Source organism: Aptenodytes forsteri, unplaced genomic scaffold (assembly GCF_000699145.1).
Source record: "Aptenodytes forsteri isolate BGI_AS27 unplaced genomic scaffold, ASM69914v1 Scaffold83, whole genome shotgun sequence".
NCBI lineage: Eukaryota > Metazoa > Chordata > Aves > Sphenisciformes > Spheniscidae > Aptenodytes > Aptenodytes forsteri.
The window spans coordinates 345,268-364,015 of NW_008795371.1; the positions used below are offsets into that span (position 1 = coordinate 345,268).

The following is an 18,748-nucleotide window of genomic DNA, read 5'->3' on the forward strand; positions in this document are numbered from 1 at the left end:
CGCCTGCGCGTCTCTGGAGGGGCTTCGGAAGAGCCCCTAGAAACCCTCCGTCGCACAGGGAAACAAAAGCTGTGCAGTCTGCGTGCAGTGCAGCCTGTTGGCCTCTTGGTCTTGAAGTCGCACACAAGCATGCAGTGAGCGTATGCTGGTGGCAAGCCCAAACGTTGGTCGAGGAGCAGAACTTTTATCAAAATAAAGCCTTGCGTTGATTAAAACCGGCCAATGTGAGATTATTTTGGAAAGTTATGAATAATGCTTCATGTGTTTGGACTCGCTTTCCTCTTTGTGCTGGGTGGGAGCGGTGTTACCCACGTTCGCACTGTGGAATACTTTGAGGAGAAAACAGCTGGTGCTTGTCTGTTATGCAAATAATTAAACTCTCACTGTAGCCATCGTTTCACATTTAAAACTTGGCTGATGGCATAAATAAGAAAGTCAAGTATATATAGTAGAATACTATATACAGCGCATATAGTATCAAGTATATCTAGTACAACCACCAGGATTTTTTGTGTAGTCTGGGTGTGCACTTGACAGCGTGTAATTTTTATTTCTTTATTTTAGACAAGGCAGGACCTCTTCTAGCAACATGTTTGACATGTTGACTCATTTTTGCTTTTTCACAATTTCTTGGTAAAAGTGAAATGTCGATGCAACATAGTTCTGGATATTCCTAGTCCTGGGAAATGGCAGTATCACTGTCAATGTAGGAACCATAGGCCTTAAGGTTATTTCACTGAAGGTTCCGGTCTTTTTATAGAAGTATTTTTATTTTTAAGGTTTGGAATTAAAATGCAAGTAAGCATGTATGTGTTCTAGGCCTTGGTTTTTTTGGAAAGTTTTCCTGTGTTGGAAAGTCATGCATCTTAAAAGGTGGTAGAGAGTTTTCTGCAAACTTGACCGTCCATATCTGTGTAAAGCTTGTTGTAGGACTTGAGCCTTTATGGAATGTCAAGCCAAATTGTTTTTTGTTCATCCTGTGACTTGTTATAGCCTAGGTTACACAATTAGTTAAACATTAGCACTTTAAATATCACATTATTCTTCTGGTACAAAGCTAAATGTACACAAAAATGTTAATATCTTTACAGAAAACTGTTGCTATGATTGGATTCTAGCTCTTTAAGATCAGCTTTTTAAGTTAAAAGAAGAACTTTCTCCTTCGCCCAAATAGATCAGACTTGTGTCTGACTGTAAATTTCTGATTCTTAAGTAAATTCTGTTGGTTTTTTTTTTTTTCTTCAGGCTGAAGACCATATAGCATCAGAACCACGGATTAAAAAACTGGAACCAGTACTTCTGCCAGGTAGGCATAAATCAGGAATTTGACAGATACCCCAACAAGGATATATTTAAGCCTTTCATTTATTATAATAGAATTGGTAAAATGTAAATAGTTTTCCTTATTTTACTGTGATTATCGATTTTGGTATATTTTAATCTTAGCACGTTCCTTGAGGGAATATAACTTCTAATATATTTTTCTACTTCTAAGTAGAAAAATCTAATGATATTTGTGTCTGTAGAAAATTGTTCCAACCTGCCTGAAACACTAAATAAATACATAGACAATTTTGCTTGTGTAATGCTTTAGTATGTGTAGAATAATGTCTTGGTTTTATTGCGAGTTTTTGAAATGAAACCATTGTAAGTTTTGTAACGTTTATGACACCCTTTGGAAGACTACTAATAATTATATTTTTGTCAGATAGTCAGACCTTTACCTGTGTGCAGAACCCACTACCATAGCATGTGTTGTAGTCTTCCTTTATTTTATATATTCATAGAATTTCCAGTAGGTAGGTATGATTGACTTCTGTCTATTGGAAAACTTCTAATGCCATCTTTATTCATTTACTCTTACTGAATATGCAACTGTTACATAATTTTGGAATTTGTAAGTGTCTTTAAACCTATGCAGAATAACCTTTTTAGTGTGTGGATGACAAAAGCAATGTTTTTATTATTGTTCATAATTACTTATTTATAAAAATGTAGGATATTAATTACTTCTACATTTTAAATAAGAAATCATCTTTGGTAAATGACATTTTGATCAACGAGGATTTCTAAAAGCCTTTTTCAGATACCAAAGGAATGATGTACTGTTCTCAAGATTACTTTCATTGCAAACTGTACATCGCAGTAATAAATTTGGCTTGCTGTTTCTAAGGGTAATTTTGAGTTTAAAACAATGGTATACTGCATTTTTTTTCTTAGCATTCAGATGATATGTTAACAAATATGAATTTACACACATATACTAATGTAGGAAGCTATTGCTATCATGTTGTCTAAGTTGATAAAACACGTTAACTTTCAAAGTGATCAATCGAATAAACAAGTTACTCTTAAAAAATTATTTCTGTCACTGCTTTATATGGGACTGTTGTTAATTAAGCAGTATATTTTTTTCTTAGCATTCAGATGATATGTTAACAAATATGAATTTACACACATATACTAATGTAGGAAGCTATTGCTATCATGTTGTCTAAGTTGATAAAACACGTTAACTTTCAAAGTGATCAATCGAATAAACAAGTTACTCTTAAAAAATTATTTCTGTCACTGCTTTATATGGGACTGTTGTTAATTAAGCAGTACTAATTGATATGTGACACTGTCCAGTGAGGTACCTTAAGCTTAAGAGGCTGAAATAGTGTGGAAGAGGTTCAACTGAAAGAGGAAGTAACAACTAACTGGCTGACACTCTGCATGAAACATAATAATACAGATTTTGCTTGAGGTATAAATACCTTAAAATACATTGCTAAGATTGCTCGGTATTTGAAATAGTTATATTTTTATGCTTGCAAAACGTCTGCTTACCACTTGGCATCTGACTGGTTATGTTGCAGTTGATATTCATCCAAGGTCTTTGACTCACAAGGAAGTGACTGCATGTTCTTCTCTGAGACATTCCACAGAAACTGCGGGGCAGTATGAGATTGCTTTTCTCAAAATGTAACACATCTTGCCTTTCCTGTGGGACACGTGCATGAGCAGTTATAGAAAACAACTTCTGTGCAGTAACGTTTTGCAGTGTGGTTCATTCTTTATTTGTGAAACTCCGAAGTACACTTAAAATGGTGCTGACTGGGTTTGTTTTTCTCAACTGGCTTATATTTATCCCGTGTTTGCATCATTTCCCTTGTCTGCGCTATCTTTGAAATCAACATTTCATGGGGTTTGGGACATTTGTAGTAAGTTGCCCCAGGTTATATAGAAACTGATTGAAAGAGTATGACTCACCACAGAATTAAAATTTCCACTTCCACATCATTCTAAGGTGTTATTTTGAATTTTTTCATAATAAAATTCACTGCTCTGTACAGCCACAGAGTAGCTCCGACAGAATCTTTTCATTTTTGTGAGCATCAGTCTGTATGAGGGTGGGGGGGGAGTTCAGAAGTTACTTTTTTTAAATTACTTAAATGAAACTCTTCCTGTTTAAAGTTAAGCACTGGCCTAAACACATTTTTTTTTTTTTTTTTGTCATCAAATGGTGCAGTAGAAAAGTGTATAAACAAGTACACGTTGTACTGTTGGATAGACTGGCTTTTGGATTTGCAATAACCCAAGTTTCTGGCCAAATTCCAACTCATTTATGTATATTAAGGCTGAGCTGTACTCCCTTGCACGTACAGTTTGAGTATGGCATTCCTAATATCCTTAATAGTTATGCGAAATTGCTTTTGCTCTCAGGAACAGAGTTAAACCTGAGCGGCCGAATGTTTATTGCCGAATGTTTTATGCTGCTTTAATTGGTGGAGTTTTTAAGGAGTTCTTTTGCAATTAAATTATATTAGCGCAATGGGTTACTGGCCTTAGTAATCTTAGAAAACTGCAAATAGTTGTATTAAAGCTTTTGATTCCTAAAACATAGTTACTTTGAGGGAGTAGCTTACTAAAAATTGAAATTCCAAAGTAGCTAAATACCCTACTGTCTAACTTGTATTTCTGTGCAGTGGAGGTTAGGAGAGGGAGTTCCAGACATGGAAATAATATGAGTCAGGTTACAAAATGAGGAGGTTTTTATTAAAAAATAAATAAATAAAATTGGAATTTACATTGGAATCAACTTTTAACCTGTAGAGTTTGTTTTTAAAGTTTCCTCTGGTGCCCAGAGGAATAGAGACGCATCTCTTCAGCTTTTGGAACAAAAGCCTGCATTCTCATGGAACAGTGTGCCCTGAGGAGGATGGTGTATTAGGAAAAGCAACTAGCATAATTTCAAGCAAGTAAAAACCTTGGTTATAAGTGATAATACTGATACTGCAGTAGGGAAAAGCAAATAATTTTATAGAATTTGGTATAATTTCATTCCAAAACACATGATACAGGTTTAAGATGTAGTTATAAAAATGTTTTCTTTTTCTTTCTGCAGTTCTGTTCTCTTAGTGTAGCTCTCTGATTAAGAGTTTTTGCAGTTAGTTGAAGAGTTGGCCTGTGTAACAGTTTCACTTTTTTCCTTTGTTTGTTTGCATAGCTTGTTTTATAAGCATGTCAAAGAGGACAAATGGTGAAATAGCAGGTAGTCTACCAGTCAGTCTGTTAAAGTGCCTTGCCTAGCTAGCAGGAAATTAGCTTGTGTACTTTAGGGGAGAATGAAGTTGAAGTTAAACTTGAAAGTGTGTTTTGTTCTGGTAATCAATTTTCCATAACAATGTCTGTAGTGTTTTTGAGACATCAACTTAAGCATTCAAAAACCTTGTACAAGATAACTGGAATGTAATGCAGTGTCTGTTTTCATGATTTGAATGGCAAAGCAGTGTGCGGAGGTGCAATACCTGGATGGATAATGAACCAGTCCAGTGTCTGTACTGTAAGCAGTGCCGCACCGTGGTTTAGGCAAGATCAGGCGAAAGGGTCCTCACTGTTGCTCACACAGGATGTTCTGCAGGAGATTATATAACTAATGGAACATCTGATTAAGTGTGAGGAGAGGATTGTTCTTCCTGAATCTTAATACCCACTTGTAGTAATTACTTTAAAGTGTTGCTCAGTATACTAATTTGCTAGTAGATTAAGTTAGTAGCTGTTACTTGTAAGTTTTTACAAAGCAGCTAGAAATGGTTTAGTTGTTTTTGTTTTTAAAAGTTTATACAGTAAAATTATAGAAGTAAACTGAATTAGAACGGTATTTTTTTTTGTCTTTAAAGCTTGCTCATGTTAAGGCAAGTTAAAGGAATATTGGTGGTGAGCTGCTGTTGCAAAGCAGTTATTCATAGTCTCTTGTGCCCGCAACATGTTTTTCGTGCTCAGATCGTAGCAGTCAATTTCAGTGCCATCATTGGGGTGCGATCACACCTGTGGTGGGTTTATAAACATGTCATGAGCACAGCTGGACCGGGTCAGATGTCACCTCTGGCTGACGGTGTCCTCCAGCAGGCACACAGGAAGAAGAACGAACAGGACAAGCAGCACTCCCAGCTGCTTGTTCTGTCCTCCCCGCTGCCTTCAATGTGTGGCATGGGGACTTTCCTCTTAGAGTAACGTAATGGGGAGATCCAAGTGAGGAGTTACAGAGCATCATAGAGACAGTGTTATCATATTTCATTCCTTTTGCTGGATTTTTCTTACATGAATTTATCCAATTGCTTTCTGTGGCCATGTAAACTTCTATCACCCACAGCTTCATCTGGTAAGGAGTTCAGCAGTTTAATTATATGATGTTACAAATTACCTTTGTTTGTTGTTCTGAACTTACCACCATCTAGTGTCTTTGGATAAATCCTAGTTCTTGCATGACACAGCAAATGTCAGGCTGTATTCCCCCATTCCATGTGATTCATGATTTTCAGACTTGTGTCGTATGTCCGCTCCGTTTTGCTTTCCTCTAGCTTAGTTGTCTTAGTTGGTCCTAAGAAGGAAGCTTTCCATATCTTTAATCATCCTTTTCATTACCTCTGAACATTTTCCAGTTATGCCGTCTTCTTGTTGAGGTAAAATTACATACCGTGTTCAAGATTTTCGCCACTGGATATATTTGGTTTTTATCTAATAATGCCAATCTTTACCACCAGGCTTTACCACCTGATTTTTGGTTTTGGTTTGCTTTTCTTGTATACATGTTGCCCTTAGATAGGCAAGTGACTGTAGAAATTTAATTGTGGGAGGTTTTTACGACTGTATCATGGAAAGTTTTAATCTTTTAGATGTGTCTGATTGTCTTGCAAGTTAGCTCCCAGCTCTTTTTCTATTTTTTTTTCCTGCTTTCTGCAAATCCTTAGTACATTAAGTCATGTGTTCCAGAGCAGCTGCAACACATCTTGTGATAGGAGAAGGAAAGTACACTTTTTGGTGAGGCACGCTTGTGTGTTAGTACCCCAGGTATGTTCACTCCTGACTGCTTTGAACCCCTGCACCTCTTTCTTGGCATTTTCGTTTGGTTTGTGGTGTCCCAGAGCTGGAGAACAGAGGTCATGGTGTTGCAATGCGAGTGCATGATGCCAGCACTGTGACGGGGGGGGTGGGGGTAAGAAATAGGGACCAAGTTAGTGAGGTTAGTGTGTAACCCCAGAGATTTCAGGTCTGCCTTTCTTGTGTATTAGGAATCATTTTGATTTCACACCTCAAAGAGGAAACTGGGATTGTTTAATTGCTTGGTACAAGTAGTAATGCTGTTGCTGTCAGTGCCTTTTTCCATGTATATTTCTGGAATGAGTTGTTGATATTCAAGTAGGTATTGCTTGATCTGTTAAGGATGTTCATCTGTTGATGGTGAGTAGTGATAGCCTGTCAATGCTGATAATAACTGAATAGAATTTGTATGAAGTCAGTTTCTGATTGTTTCCAAAGCATATTCAGTTGTTGATTCTCATTTCCAGTGTTGTGGTGTGCTAGCCAAGGCTCTCTTACTCATTGGGCAGCTGATTAAGACATCATATTGCAGGGTTAGGGGTTTTTCCCTGCATCAAGTTTCTTATTTGAAATTGAAATGTTACTGTAAAAGTTTGTTTGTTTTTAAAGTTAGCATGTGATATTAGACAAGTAAGTGAAATAGCTTTGTAATTTCAACTTGTTTTCAGGAATCAGTGTCATACAAGAGCATGAAATTATTTTCAACATTTCAGAATGGCCATATTAGAAAATCAGAATGGCAATTTGGAAAGTAATACAATCCCCTAAAGCTTTTCTAAAGTAGAATTTAAAAAAAAAAGTTTTTTTGGGCGGTCTGTAACAAGATGATTACCAAAAGTTTTATTTAAATAAATTATGAGAGTTTCAAATTCTAGATTTGAAATCTGAAACAGCAGTTTTCTGCAAACTAATCTTTCATACTGCAAGAAATTCTAGATTTGAAACAGCAGTTTTCTGCAAACTAATCTTTAATCTTTCATGAAATTTAAAAATAAACCAAGCATTTGACTTATATTTAGAATAAATGAGGCATCACTTACAGTAAGTATAGTTTTCTGCAAACTAATCTTTCATACTGCAAGAAATTTAAAAATAAACCAAGCATTTGACTTATATTTAGAATAAATGAGGCATCACTTACAGTAAGTATATAGTAAATACTATATTGTAGCTTTTTTGTTTGTTTGACTCAAAGTAAATTTTCAGGCATGCTTTGGGTTCAGTTAACTGCTTGTTTTGTTTTTGGTTTTGCTTTTTTTAAGGATTGGCATGATATAAGTACTACCAAGGCAGTCTGCGTGTAGAATCTAAGTTCCAGATACAGTCTTACAAGTGAATTTTACTGAATGGAGTCGCTTTATTCTGCCTTCTTTGTTATGAATACATAGAGGGCATTTCTTAAAGTTTCTGACTAGTAATATATTTTAAGTATTTGTAAATATCTACAAAAATACTTTCCTATTTGCAACAGATGAGCTGTAGGGCAATATGGAAATCCTTCTTTAAAGGTAGAAGGATCAACGTGCTTTAAAATTAAATATTCTAATGTTTCTGCCATGTGCATTCTGCAAAACAGTTCCAAAGTAATTGGTTTCTGCCCGCTCTGTCCCACATACGTTTAATGCCACAAGTCATTAAAGTCCAGAAAGGGGATAAAATGGTAGATTCTGAATTGTCAGCTGACCAAACTACTGGAGTTTTTGTCTCCTGGCAATTATATTTGCTTCCAATGAAGTAAGTCTTCAGCGAAGTAATTTCTAAGGAACATGTGTTTCTGTATTGGTTTATTTATTAAGCCAAACTTGAGTAATTGAAGCTAGACCCAGTAATATATTACAAGTTCAGAACAGCATCTGTAACTTGTATTGGTGATGTAGTTATAAAATAACAGGCTGAAAACCGCAGTCCTCTCAAATTGTTACTGATTATATTGTTTAGGCAAAGTCAGGCTTTGGGAATCTCTAGTTTATGTAGCCAGACTAAAAATATACAAAACACTCTCCCTCCTCACTGGCTTGTCTGTTGTTCATGTTACAGAACTCTGACCAAATCATTACTAAAACCTTTTTTGGGGGTTTTTGGTGATAGGGTTATTTTAATTTGGCCTAAAAATACATACTGGTGCCAGGAGGAGCTGTTTATTATTCCATTTTTCTCATCACAGGTGTGTCTTCCTATTAGCTACTTGGTGCTGACACTTTTTTGTGGAACCAAAGAACAAGCCAGATCAGAGAGCTAATTCAGATGAAATCAGGACTGACAAAAAAGGAAGAAAAATACATGGTTACAATTATTTTCAAGTGGATCAATTCTCTGATGTAACTAACAAAGTCTTTCACAAATGGCAGTGCCAGCACAAGGGTTGAGGTGGGAATGAATGTTGAATATGGAACTGTTTTCATTTTAGGGGTAATACAAGTTGCTGGATTAAAGCAGCTCTGTAAGCATGATCAGCTTTTTAATCTACTGCAATACTTTGGTTTGGATCTAGTTGCTAATGAGGGCCTTGCTCACGATGGTTGTTCCTTTCTTGCCGTGAGAACTCCTGTTGGTTGCCTGCTCTACGTTCTTCTGTCCTTCACTGTGTTTCTGCGGTGTGGGGGAAGCTTTTGTGGAGCATCCCATCCCAGTTCAGAAAAGCAGTTATCTTTTCAGATCCTTCCTGTGGTCAGTTTCTTTTGCAAGGTTCACAAAGATTAGCCATTATTGGACAAATACTGATTTTAATCTTGTTATTGTGCATGGGAAAAGAATAGTTGTTCTTTGAAGGCTTTTACTAAGAAGTCTTTTTTGGTTTTTTGCTACTTTTTTCCTTACTGAGCATTTCTAAAATTTAGCTAAGCTCTTGTCATGCTCTTTCTCTTTTTCTGTTTGTTAGCACACTAGAGAAACTGTACAATATTCGTATATGATATTTTAATAACAATTTTTCTAATCAGATTGGCAAAGCAAACTCTTTTGGTACTGTGCGTTTAAAGCACACCACTCTCCAAGCAGTGGTTAGAGTTGTTTTTTGACAGAAATCCCAGGTTCTCCTACTAAAAATTAATGCACTTAAAATATATTCAAATTGTTTTTCATTCTCCAGTAATCACAGTATTGAGCTGTCCTTCTGGAACAACATTTTTACTTTGTTTTTATTTTTTTGCAGATGTACAGAAAATTAAATGTAGTCTATTTTTTAACTAATTGTGAAAGTATTGGAAAATAGTTGGGGGGAAAAAAAGATGGGTGGTATCTACACTAGTATGCAGCTTTTTTTGTCTTCATATACCTTAAATCCTTAAATACATTGTAAGAGCTCATGAAAATAAGAAAAGAGATAAAAGACAATTATTTCATAAAATTGAAAAATAGTTTTTTCTTAAGTTTGGAAGTGGCTGAGTACACTGAACAGAAGATTCATTTAGAAGCAGATTAGAGACATTTACATCTAAATGCTTGGCGCATACTAATAAACTCATACAATTTTGGTATTCTCTCTACAAGAGAACAGCTAAGAAAAGGCTGCTAAATGGGTGAAGATGTTCTAGATTTTAGTTACTTATTAATGAAGTTTTTATTGGAAATTCTTACTCAGAAATCGATACAAGTTAATTATTTGCCAATCATTTTGGAGCAGTTTTAGACTTAGATCTTTCTAAATACAAGTGAGCTCATTAATACACATTTTTAATGGTTAAATGGCTACTTGAATTAACTTTAGCTTTTTTATTGTGAAGTTTTTAGACTATCTTTCACATAAACAAGCTGTTCTTCCTGTTGTCTTAATTGGGTTTAAGCAGCATAAATGAGGAACAGGGGTTTAGTTTCATGAGTCTATTCAGCTGCTAGGATTTTATGAATTTAGGTAGGAATTACATGACTACATAAAGTACTTAATACCCTCTATTGTTCTTATGTCTATTAGACCTTGAACGTACACTAAACATACTCAGATTTTGATTTAGAACTTCAATGCTCATTAAAGAAAGTTTATACTAATAAATCTATTCTTATGCTTCTAGTACAGCATTGAAAAAGCTCCCTTAGCAATATGTAGGGTACCTGCAAACTTCTTGAGCCTGTAGGATTTGCATTATTCATTTATGGAGTCTGATTTCAGCCATTCATTGCCTCTAGCAAGTATCAAGTTCTTAATGTGCTAGAAATATTGTATGTTAGTGTTCTAACATATGTATATATGCATGTGTGCACATGCTCTGTCTCTCTGTGTATGTATTGATATAGATGTGTGTGTATGTGTGTATATATATACAATACAGTATAAATATCTCACCTTGTAAACTGCTCAGTTACTTTATTTCATTGTGCAGCATTTTTGCATTCAGTCAGTATTGTTAGTTTTGTTGGAATACTGTTCAGTCTGTTTCACCTCATACGTTAGTAAGGCTGTGGTCCTAGATGCTATTCAACCAGCCTTCTTCCCTGAAAACTAAGGTTTTCAGATACAGCAGAACAGCGTATTCCTTCTGTATTCATAGGCAGTAAAAGCTGTTCTGCTGTATTCCTTCTGTATTCATAGGCAGTAAAACTGCTAGAAACTTTTGGATGGAAGGGTTTGGCAACTGCTTCAGTGAGCAACTGAAAACCTGGGAAATACTTGAGGTCTCTTTCCTTGTTGGCATGTTTCTTGAATTTTAAGCTAAGATAATACAGAATCTTAAAATAGCAAACATGAGAACTGGCTGTATAGATGAAAGAGGATTATTTATGTATCTCCTACTGCTATAAAGAATCCAGACCCTTGTCTCTAGAGAAAATATGGAAACTTCCAATTACAAGTTCTAATGCAGTCCTAATTCTAGCAGTTCTTGCTTGGTTTTTCAGATCTATCAAATTTACTTATTATCTGATTGCCCTGTTATTGATAACAACTAGTGATAAAACTGACCCAAAATACACAAAACAGCTAAGAAAATGTTTTAGGTATTTTGTGTGATCTGCATGTACGCAGGTAATTAGATCCAGAGTTCCTGATAGTAAGTTACAAGCTACTACCTTCTTATGAATAAACAAAATTTAAACTTCATCCTGTGAGGCATGGCACCAAAAATGACAAAAAAATTGTTTAGTAGTAGGCAAAATGGTGCAGAACATCCTTTATTTTAGCATCTTGCTGATTAGGGATTGTGTTTTCAAATTTTGCAGAAATAAATTGCCCTGAAGCCTAGACCAGACTCACTTGGTATGACTGCGGGCTGGGGAGACAAAATTGGTGCTGTTGCGCAACAGCTGTGATACCTGTTGATCACTCATTCTGCTGATCACTGAATTCAGCGTTTTTAGTCATGCCTCTGTTGTCTCCAATTCCCATGCGTGCATGCTCTGCTTTCTGAATTTTAATTGGATTGTGGTGGATTATGCGTTATGGTGGACTAGATATATACCGTGAATTCTCTTAACATCCAAAATATGAAACGGTCAAATTGCATGTGCTTTTGGGAGATTTAGCAGAATTTTTCTGAAGTTTAACAGTTTCTGAGGCTGTGTGTTAAGTGGAAGGTGTATTAGCTAGATAGGTCCTTCAATTTCTTGTGTTGTTTTTGTGATTCATGTATTCAATGTAGAAATATTTTTATTAAACATGATCAGGCTTTATACGTAAGGGTGGCAACCTGTAATTTTTCTTCTGGTTTCCTGTCAGAGTTTAAACAAACTGCTTTTGTCTCCTGAGATCATTCTTTGACTGTTCGAGTCACATGGAAGTGTTGACTGCTGTTCCGTGTCTGGAACAGCTTGTGACCCTTTACTGGAAAAAAGCAGCAGCTACATTGTAAAAATGTGCAGTGTAATATCTCTGAATAGCTCTGTTGTTGACACTTGTATAGAAAAATCACCTACTCAACTACAAATACAAGAAGGGTTCATTGTGCAAGACCAACGCGTACTACTTAGGTTGTTTATCGACTTTCCTAAATTTGAGTTAAGTTTGGAAGGTTTGCACCTTTTTATATTGCTCATTATAGACAACCAAATGAGGGATAAAAGCTGCGTCAATATAAAATTCCAAACCTGCATGTAAAAAAAAAAAAAAGTTCAGTTTCTAGAGGCTTTTGAAAATTGCATCTATTAAATTTGCATTGCAAACTTTCTCATGCTTCATTGTAAATGTTTAAACCCTTCGGTTGAAATCGGTATGCATGCACTCTCTGTCTTGCCATATTATAATACTTGGGTTCAAAACTGACAGTTCTGTGTTAGGGCTGTAACCTTGAGCGCAAAGGAGAAGCTAGGCCAAAAAAATCCAGAATATATGTGTTGGATGAAATGAGAATAAATGAAGTTGCACTAAAATAGAATTAGTATTAACATGTTGTAGTGTAGCCACACAATTACGAGGAATGGAGGAGGGAAGTAAAAAGGACTGGCTTTGGTAAAGAGAATGAGGTAGTAGGCATGTTTTAAGCTGTGGTAGATTCAAATTGAAGAAGTTTGCATGGATCTCTTATTTCTCTACTGTTTTGTAGCATCAAAGACATGAAGTACTGAAATAGTTTGGTAATAGTAATTTGTGCTTTTAGCAAGAGTGTCTCCTGTGTGATACTAAAAAATACTACACTTGAAAACAGGGAAGAGTATGTTATACGGGGGGAAAAAAAAAACCTATGGAAGTTGCACTTCATTTCATGGTGTATTTGGCTCTCCATATCTTTTATTAGAAAATCAGTGATACACTAGAGGTACCGAGAGAGGGAAGAATACAAACTCTTTAGGTTTAGAACAACTGATTTTGTGGAGAGGGGAAGCTTCATAGGCAGAATGTGACTGGGAACCCGACATTGAATAGTTGAAGATTTATACTAACTGTGAGAAGTTTGGGCTTTTGCAGTTATTTAAGTAAATAGCTTATTAGAAAAAATGCTGGGCATTAAGAAGTTTCAGGCCAGACTCTGCTAAAAGTATTGAAACATTTTCATTACAGTGTTTAACAGAAGTAGGGCTTGTCATTCTCATGTACCCCGTTATAAGACATTGTTTTCAATTGCTGTGGACTTGGCTGAACTTTATTTGTACTGAAGCTGTCAGAATCAGATTTTTTTTTTTCCAAATTCAAAAGCTTATTTAACCACAGTTTAGTAATGTTTGAGAAAAGACTTTAAAGCTCCAGCACATCTGTCTATAGAGCATTTTCACAACTCTTGCCACTTCTGGCATAGATTATGCATGCATGGTAACCACAGGTCAATGAAACTTGTCCCCTTACATCTTCAAACGGTCCCAGAATACTCAACATAATTCTGCCAGCTCAAGGCTACAGAGTTAGTCCAAGAAATTTTTGTATCTGTTTATCACAACTGAACTAAAAGCAGGGACTCTGCTGCTGCTCTTAGTGACTTCCAGGCTGATGCCTAATCATATTAGGGGCAAGAGAGCTAGTAGGGCAGCTTAGCTAAATAGCTTAAGATGAGGAGTATGTACAGAGACTGGGTCTCAAGACTAGCAAAGGGTGCCTTTCTGCTCAAGTGTTTGGAATGCTAAAGACAGTTCTTTGAATGCATGGTTACTTGGGTGCAGTGATAACTACCTGAGGAAAATACCTTCTCTAGATCAGGAGACAGATGGGAGATTTATTCAAAGCTATATCCGTACTCATTGGGCATACAGATAACTGATTACTGCCATTATAGTCACCCAAAGAACTGACTGTTTTCTTGCAAAACATAGGACGCTCTGAGATGACATTTCGGGCAACTGGGGCTAAATATGCCCAACCTATTATGAGCAAATTAGGCTTTAGCAATCTTTAGTCCTTGGTCTTTTTTTAAACAAAAACCTACAGCTAATATAAAGTTATACTTTTCTTGAACACACTTCCACTCTCACACTATGGTAGACAGCAGCAGAAAGAGGTGATTGATCTGATGACAGAAGCAAAAGCCCTATACAGGAGTAAAATAAATGACCAAGTTCATTTCCTGAAGTAAGAATGAAATTACTATTTAGCTTTCAGAAACCTCTGTTGTGGAACTAAAAAGTAACATTATATGTAGCGATTTACTTTTTCTTTTTAAATGGTCCTCAATCTCATTTGCCTGTATGCTTTTTTATTTCATCCCAGATCAATTAGCATAATATTTTTTTTCTTCATTTGGATCTTCTGTTTTGCAAAAGGAAATGGTTGGTCTCCTTCATTAGATAGTCACAGTAGAAACTTTGAAATGGTGAGGAGTGTTTAATGTGTTTGCGTTCTGGTTTTTCTTCGATGAAATTACCTGCAAATCTGTTTATAAATGCAAAACTAGATGTGGAGTGATTATTCTGAATTCATGAAGTTCATAAAACTCTCTGAAGTACTTAACAATAGCCACCTAATTTCAGTTTTTAAAATAAATACTAGCTGAAGTACATGAATGTATGCCTTCGTTTAAAGGACAGTGTTGTCCAAACCAATGAATTTCTAGTAGGGAAGAGTTGCAGACTTTGATCTCTGGGTATAAGGAAAGCGGTGTGTGTTTTTTGGGGGAATTTTTTTGGTTTTTTTTGTGTGTGGGGTTGTTGTTTGGTTTTTTTTTTGACTACTGCACAATATTGTCTGCTTTAGAATGGTAGTTTTCTTTTTTCCCCGGATTGGTGTTAAACTCCAGGTTTACCCAGAAGAGGTGTATAACTTGAAACAGGTAAAGAGTTAGGAGTTTCCTGGTACTACAGACTTAGAATTGTTGTACCTACAAGATTTATATAGGCTTCTCTTTTCCCCTCCCCTTTTTCTGTTTTAGGTGAAATTGTGGTAAATGAAGTAAATTTTGTAAGAAAATGCATTGCAACAGATACAAGTCAATATGACCTGTGGGGCAAATTGGTTTGCACTAACTTCAAGATTTCCTTTATTACGGATGACCCAATGCCACTACAGGTTTGTTATTACTCACATCGCTACATCATGACAACAAATGTGATAGGTAAAATGGATTTAATTAGAATATAGTGAATCTGTCTCATATCTGATATAAATATGATGCCTTCTAAAACAAAGCAGGCTAAATGATGAGGTTCCACTGTCCCGTTCTGAATGTGTTGCTATTCCGTCCCTTCATTGAGAATATCAGAATGGAGCAAGTTTGGTATGGAAGTACAGCCAGCTCTGTTTACCTCTGTTTATGGAGGCTTCATTGGGAAGTGGTTTTACAACAGGCAAAGCAGGAATTATATAAAAACATCTTTCTCCTTGAAGAAGATAATTGCAAATGTTCCTTTGACTAGACAAGCGTCAGATCAGCAAAGCCTTTAATGCATCCAAGTTTTATTGGCGTTACTGATGGAGGACAAAGTAACCATGAAATGAGTTTTCATTGTAGATGAAGCAACAAGAATAGGGGAGAAAGAAACAAAGCCTTTGTCAAAGCAGAACATGTGACATTCAAAACCTCGATCAGTTTTTGAACAGCACAGCATACAGTACTGTTTGGAAATCCAAGTTGTGAGCTGTATGTTATTTTCAGTAGAGTTTTCACTTTCATTTTGGGCTTTTGAAAGAAATGCTTCATTAACTAGGCATGTGTAAAGCTCTGAAAGTAGATAGGTGCTTCTTCATAATGGTTAGTAATTTTGACTAAAATTACTTCAAAAAATTAATTTTTGACGTGAAGTAGTTGTCAAAACTTATTTCTGAAAGCTGAATTAATATTTTTTTTTCTATGGTTACAGCAATAGTTGGAGTTTTTTATATCATCTATCTATATATATATTACACTTCAGAGTGTATTGAATTTCTACCAGCAATTTTTGAGGCTAGTAAATTCAGTGCAAGTAGTGGGGTTATTTTGGATACTCCACTGGGGTTTCTAAACTGTTTGGTATGCATTCACCAGCACAAGAGAGCTGTTTCCACAACCTCTCATTGCCTGTGAATAGGCAAGGGTGGTACTTGTCAGAAGAGTCTAGGCATGCCTGATCTTTATCATAGTTTCTTCAAAGTTGTGCTGTATATCTGGTTGCGAACTGCAGAACTGCAATTAATGGCTATGAGTTAATGTGTTTCAGAAATTCCATTATAAAAACCTCCTCCTTGGTGAACATGATGTCCCGCTAACATGCATTGAGCAGATTGTCACAGGTATGTCAAAAATAGTTAAGTATGATGACAGGCTTTAAACTTACTCAGTTCAAAACTGTTAACTGCTTGTTAGGTTGTGCAGAATTGTTGACACTTAAGGCTTTACGTCATTAATCTTCCCTGATTTGAAGAATTTGGTTTATTTAAAATTAGGATAAAAGCCTTAAAAGCTGAATAAAACTTGAGGTGCCATGCAGGAGACATATTTAGTTGGGTCTTTATATTGGTTTTAAATTTAACTACAATACTGAATCAACAGGTGTTCTAGGATAGACACCTGTTATAGTAGTACAAAATCTTGTTAGCAACTTTTTTATATTCAAGCATCTGAATCTCCTCCTTTTAAATACACTGGATTGCAAAAAGCACATCACTTACACAATTTACACATAGCTGGGATATCTGACAACATAAATGCTTGAGTTTTCAATCTTGTCTAATTCTTAGCAAGTTAGTAGCTAGTGGTCCTCAAAAATCTACAAATGGCAACAGACATCTTAATCTGAAGAAATAATTTATAAAATATTATTTTGAAGAACCAGTTTTTGATTTGGTGGATACTTTAGGCTAACCTGTTTGTTAAGAAGAATGTTTTTCATCTTGTAATTGAATTTCATATAACTGATAATTTTTCAAATCTTGATTACAGCATTGGCTGTTAAATACTTGGTTTTCTGACTGTAGGTAATTTAAATTATTACTTATAAGTTTTCAGTGCCCAAAGTTATCCAATAATCCATTTCTACTCTGAAAGCTGGTTGTAATCACTGTGAAAAGATTAATGTATATCTGAGGAAGAACGTTATGTAGAAATGCTTTTTTTTTTTAAATGAAGAGGTGCTATTGACCTGTTATATGGTCTTGCCCTGGCCCACATTTGTTGCCCCTTTTCAAAAATACCAGGTAGAAGTGACAAAACAGTAGCAGTATTGCAAATCTGTTAATGACAGTTTTGTATGGAGAGATGTTTATAAATGGAGTGTTGCAATCTTATTTAACATCTCATACAAACGCTCCTATAATAAATTCTGCTAAATACGGGGGGAAAGCCAGCCAGCCTCGAATGATTTTTCTATTAATTATGTCCTCTCTCACATGAAATGTGTTGTTCCTAAATGGGAGAGGACTACAGATAGCTTTTATTTTGAAACTTGACAGCTGACAGATTCTAGATTACTCTTTTGTGCGTGTTTCCCCAAACTGTCAAATAGCATGAACGTTTGCAGTTTCATTAGAAGAATCGTAGAAGTTCTCTAGGAACCCTTTCTGTTTAACTTTTCCATTGAGGTTTGAAGCTCTTTAGAGGGAGAGGGCAGTATTTCCTGCCACACACTTGAGATTATTCTTTGTTCTTCTGTTATACAGGTTTACCCTAAATTTAGTGAAGCATAAGCTTTTACTAACAGGAATTAAGGGGAGATTTTCACCCACACTGCAGAAGAGGTTGCTCGATGGTTGTTATATTGAAGGTGAATAGCTGGAGGTGTCCTAAAACACTTGTCTTTAGTTCCCTGGAAGTACTTATGTTTAACCCAGAAGATACCTGCAACCAGGCACCTATGTCAATTAATCACTCAACAGCTACGTGCCCCATTTTTCCCAGTTACCACAAATAAAATCTCTGTGGCTTCTGTGATACTTACTTTTTACAACTTAACTTTCTCTGTTTGAAAAGGAGATACATAGGCCAAGAGACACAGCCTGTCTATGCAGGGCTAGACCAGCTGGCAATTTACTATACTTACATTCTTGAGTTTTATGTAAGAAATAAGGAGTTAATCTTCATCTTAACTCCAGCACTTTTTTATACATCCAAGTAAAAAAAAAACTAAAAAAAAAATCACTCAGCATATATGCCAATTACTGTGCATCAGAAGGGCATTGCAGCATACACAATTAACTGTCTGGGAGCAAAAATTGCTCTTGGGAATACTGCATGTGAATTCCTTGTTTGTGAAGTTGTTGATGGACAAAAATAATCTGGGCATATAGGAAACAGTAATTCAGCCACTTGTTTGAAAGGAGATTGATCAACAGGAGGACCTATAGATTTTCTGCCTCAATTGAACAGTTGAAATATACTATTAAATGAAAAACTGCTGGTAGCAGCATTACTGTATCTGTTTGAGCCAGTCTTGTATTGTATACTTACAAAACAGTCCAATAGCTTTGTCTTTTCTTTACAGTGAATGACACCAAGAGGAAGCAGAAGGTCCTTGGTCCGATCCAAAAACTTAAATTTAATCCAAACTTAAATTTAATCCAACTGAATTAATAATTTATTGCAAAGACTTCCGTATTGTCAGATTTCGTTTTGATGAAGCG

The 18,748-nt window shown here is 35.8% G+C and overlaps 1 protein-coding gene across 1 annotated transcript in view; it reads left to right on the top strand.

Annotated features, from left to right (window-relative positions):
• Positions 1-16,503, top strand: part of LOC109279493 (myotubularin-related protein 10-like) — a 23,290-nt gene extending 6,787 nt beyond the window's left edge. Inside the window, exons 2-5 of the mRNA XM_019472358.1 lie at positions 780-798; positions 1,246-1,306; positions 15,087-15,223; positions 16,351-16,503. Coding sequence (XP_019327903.1) covers positions 780-798; positions 1,246-1,306; positions 15,087-15,223; positions 16,351-16,461 — 328 coding nt within the window. The 3' untranslated portion in view covers positions 16,462-16,503. The remainder of the gene's footprint in view (positions 1-779; positions 799-1,245; positions 1,307-15,086; positions 15,224-16,350) is intronic.
• Positions 16,504-18,748: the final 2,245 nt, after the last annotated feature.